Source organism: Lycium barbarum, chromosome 5 (assembly GCF_019175385.1).
Source record: "Lycium barbarum isolate Lr01 chromosome 5, ASM1917538v2, whole genome shotgun sequence".
NCBI lineage: Eukaryota > Viridiplantae > Streptophyta > Magnoliopsida > Solanales > Solanaceae > Lycium > Lycium barbarum.
Genome location: NC_083341.1, coordinates 133,275,716 through 133,280,068, shown reverse-complemented (window position 1 = coordinate 133,280,068; position 4,353 = coordinate 133,275,716). Strand labels below are relative to the sequence as shown.

Sequence of the window (4,353 nt, the reverse complement as noted above, 5' to 3'; positions counted from 1 at the left end):
TTCCTAGCAAAAAAGGAAGTAAGTATTTCTACCATTAATTAAATCATAAAGTGGAAGGAAAGTAAATTTTTACACCAGGTAGGACAAAGTTAGAAACCATTATGACAAGATTTAACAAGAAGTGAGCGGAAATTTAGTCCAGCCTAATAGCCTATTTGGCCAAGCTTCTAAAATCAGCTTATTCTGAAAGGTGTTTTTTTTTTTTCAAAAGTACTTTTCAAGAAAGTACTTTTGGCGAAAAACAGTTTGTGTTTAGCTAATTAATTTTAAACGCACTTTTGAACAGCAATTAGTGTTTGACCAAGCTACTGAAAAGTGTTTCTAAGTGCATTTTTCTCAAAAGTGCTTTTCAAAAAAGTGTTTTTGAGCAAAAGTTTTTTTTTTAGCTTCTGAAAAATATTTCGGCTACTCCCCAAAAGTACTTATTTTCTCCCAAAAGTTTGGTCAAACACCTCATTTTTTTTTAAAAAATAAGCACTAATTAAAAAAAATAAGTATTTTTGGGGAAAAATAAGCTTGATCAAACAGTCTATAAGTTAGTGCATATTTCTACTGCCTAGGCTATAATCGTCTAGCCATATATGGAGCAAATGACTTTATTTTTCGGTTAGAAGTTTCTCTTCCAGTAAATCACATAAATACTTCTAGTGTCAATAGTAGCATTGATTATTCAAAAGTTCACTCAACTAATAGAAATTGTGCAAGAAAACTGCTTTTCTTTATTTTGTAATAGAAAAGTCTCTACGTTTATATCATTTCACACACAAAGTCACTCACTGCACTTCGCTGGCGCTTAACTAATATGACGATATTTTATCGTTGCCAAAATCATAAAACATTAAAAATCCCATTATAACCGATACAAGGAAATCCGATCTACTGACCCGACCCAATTACCACTGATATTGGGTAAAATTTTACTATTTACATGCTAATGTATCCATATGGATTGACTAGATATCCTAAAATTTGTAAATTTAATTTATCTGAATTGTCTGACTAGTTCTAGACACTGCTAACTAGATACAGCCAAATGATCGGTCTCACACCGTCTCATTCTTTTCTTTGTAGTATCGCAGATTGATTACCTTAATAGTGAACAATATTGATTAAGCTTAATAAAGATGGCAACACAAACTTAAAAGCATTTGGGACTCATCCAGCCTACAGGTGACATTCAATTATAATGAATTATTCTTTGCTAGTCTAAACCCATTTTTTTTGTTATTGCTCAGATTTTCATAATTAATTAAATAAAAAACAATATAAAAGTCTAACCAGTTAGATCATAACTTTTTATATTTACAGCAATCAAGACAGTTTAGAAATATATGCAATAATTCAACTCATTTCTAGCCATTGATTTGAGATCAAGGAAGTTTATCTCATTCAAAAAATGAAGGGTGTATTATTTCTCAAACCCAAAATGTTAAGAGAGAAAAGTGAAGTTTTTTAATGACAAATTTGGTTGAGCGATTTTATAAGAGAAAAGCTCTAAGTTGAGTGACTTTATTAATACAAAATAAAGTTTAATGATTTTACTACATAATTCGGGTGACGATTTGGGTGACGTTTTGAGATATTTACGCCTGAATTGTGTTATCATTTGTCAACATTCCAACTGGAAATCCATCACTCTTTTAATTAAAGAAGAATTGTGTTATCATTTGTCAACATTCCAACTGGAAATCCATCACTCTTTTAATTAAAGAAATGATAAAGGTGATTACGCTAGGTCTTTGTTCCCCATTTAGGAAAAGGTAAAAGTAAAACCATTTGGATAGACACAACCTCTAGCCTAATAGTACTATGAGCCAATTGTGCTTAGCCTATAAGTCGCTCAAAACAGCTAATAAGTCTTTTTTTAGCTTTTTGAATATTTGATTGGTCAGCTTATAAGTTATTTTGTGTTTAAAATAAGTTTAAAAAAATAAATTAGCCCGTTTGACTTAGTTTAAAAAAGCAGCTTATAAGCTCTTTTTAGCTTATAAGCTACTTTTTTAAGCCCATCCAAACAGGCTCTATAACTATTATATGGGTAATTTAATTAAGGAAAATTTATAGCCCATAACTACCTCTAAGACTTATTTATTAGTAATAACTATATTTTTTTAAAATTATTTTTGGTAGCTTAATTATTTATCAAATTACCATCTATAACTTGTTTTTGTAACTGTAGTGTATTTCCCTAAAAATAAGGTACCTCTCTCCCACTTACCCACAATTTTTTTTTTTCTAAATATTTTTTTCTCACATCTTCAATTTACAACCGTATTTTACTCCCATTATTCTTCACCATAATTAACACGATTTCTTCTTCTTCTTCTTCTTCTTCTTCTTCTTCTTCTTCTTCTTCTTCTTCCTCCTCCTCCTCCTTATCAGTTACCCAATCTCTACAGGTAACTAATTTTCGTTATGTTATTTGTTCTATTTCTCTTCAATTGTTCATAAATTTCATCGTCTTTACCTTCACTTTTCTTCATTTTTTTTTAAATATTTTCAGTTATTATTAGAGTATCTTTAACAAGCTCTGACTCTCCATTTTAATGGCGGATATTGACACTCCAAGCAAAAATACATCAGTGGCAACAAGAAAAGCAGTGGAGGATCTCCAGCCAATGGCTAAAGCTCAGCCATAACAATTCGTTTGCTAAATCTCCATGGATAGGCCGAAATAAGAGGGAAATCCTTCTTATGTTTGCTAATCATGTGGTGTTGTTTAGCTTATGAGTGGTGAAGAATAGTATTGATTATAGCAATATGATATTGTAGCATCATCTAGGAGAAAGAAAATAGGTGGTTGTTGTAGAAACACCATTGATGAGAGTTGTGTAACTTCATGCCCACTAAGTATTTGATAAAATGGTTTAGTATACTTCAGTATATTTCAGTGTATTTCTGTGTATCAACAAACTGTATATCTAATTTTTCAGTATATTTCAGTGTATTATTTCGCTGTATTTCTGCATTTTGTATTTTTAATTTATGAAATAGAATCTGATATATTTCAGTGTATTTCATTGTATATACGCATACTACAACTTTATATTTCTTAAACAATCAACCATATTTCATTATATTCCAACATATATTTTTCTATAATTGGAAGTTTTCAGATTTTTAGTTATTTTTGAATTCAAAAAGTTTTGATTGTGATAAAAGTTGAGACAGATTTGTGAGCTGTTATGGAATGCGTGAAATATGGTTGATTTAATTTAACTTACCATTTAAAAAAAAAAGAATCTGTTAAAAAAATATAGCCTATTTTTACTCAACCCAATTTTGTATTTCCGTGTATTTTACTATATTTCAAAAAATCTGTTCGATAAATAGCTCCTGATTTTACTGGAGCGTGTTTACTGTTCACTGTATTTCTCTATATTTCAAAAAAAAAAAAAATATACGCGTTTTTAAAGAAAAATAGCTACATTTGGTAATTTTGCATTTTATAGTTATATCTAATTAGAAGTCAATAAAAGATAACTATTTACGTAAGTTTCACTTTAATTAAACCTTATCTCAAAAAAATTAATGACTAACTCCCTATATAAAGGCATAGCTGATCAAGAGTTTACTATAATTCATGAGAGTTATTTATCAACTACTACTACATAGCAAGTGAAATGCCAGGTGGTAAAGGAGGAGGTGGCGGCGGTAAAGGCGGCGGTGGTGGAGGTGCTAAAGGTGGTGGTGGTGGAGGAAGTGCTGGTGCCAAAGGTGGCGGTGGTGGAGGAAGTGCTGGTGCCAAAGGTGGCAGCGGTGGTGGCTCCACTAAGGGAAGTGGTGGCGGGATGATGAAGGCGCCAGGTGGTGGAGGGGCTTATATTTCAAGGCCTAGTTTTGAGAGCAATCCCAAGCTTTATTTCTCTGGTCTCCACTTCGGACAAAAGGGAAAATGACTTCTTAAAAATAAATAAATTAAAACTTTATGTCTATGATAGTGTGTGGGCTTTTTATTTTCTTTTGGTTTTATATGTATTTCGTTGCCTGGTTACTATTTGCTTATGTTTTGGGGAAATATTTAGTGCTTTACATCGAATATAATGGAGCATGTACAAAGTTCTGTATTAAAAGTTAAGTTAATGAATATGGAATAACTTAATTATGCTTCTAATTTTGATAGTTGGTTTTTTCTTTTTCATTTTAATTCGTTCGGTTTAGCTCGATAATGCTCATAGAGTTCATGCTGAATGGCCGATTCTTCAATTGTTCTTTCCTTTTTTTCACTCATAAGCACACCATGGTTTATGGATTTCGATCCGGACCGATACAGTTCTGTCCAGTAATGTTGATTAGATGAGGGACAACCTGTCCACTTCACATTTCTATCATTTAGATCTATTTAACTTAACA

General features: G+C 31.4%; 1 protein-coding gene across 1 annotated transcript; it reads left to right on the top strand.

The window, feature by feature from the left end:
- The first annotated feature begins 3,579 nt into the window (after positions 1-3,579).
- Positions 3,580-4,114, top strand: LOC132641646 (glycine-rich protein DOT1-like). The gene has a single exon (XM_060358702.1). The coding sequence runs from the start codon at positions 3,624-3,626 to the stop codon at positions 3,897-3,899; it is 276 nt and encodes a 91-aa protein (XP_060214685.1). The 5' UTR covers positions 3,580-3,623; the 3' UTR covers positions 3,900-4,114.
- The last annotated feature ends 239 nt before the right edge of the window (positions 4,115-4,353 follow it).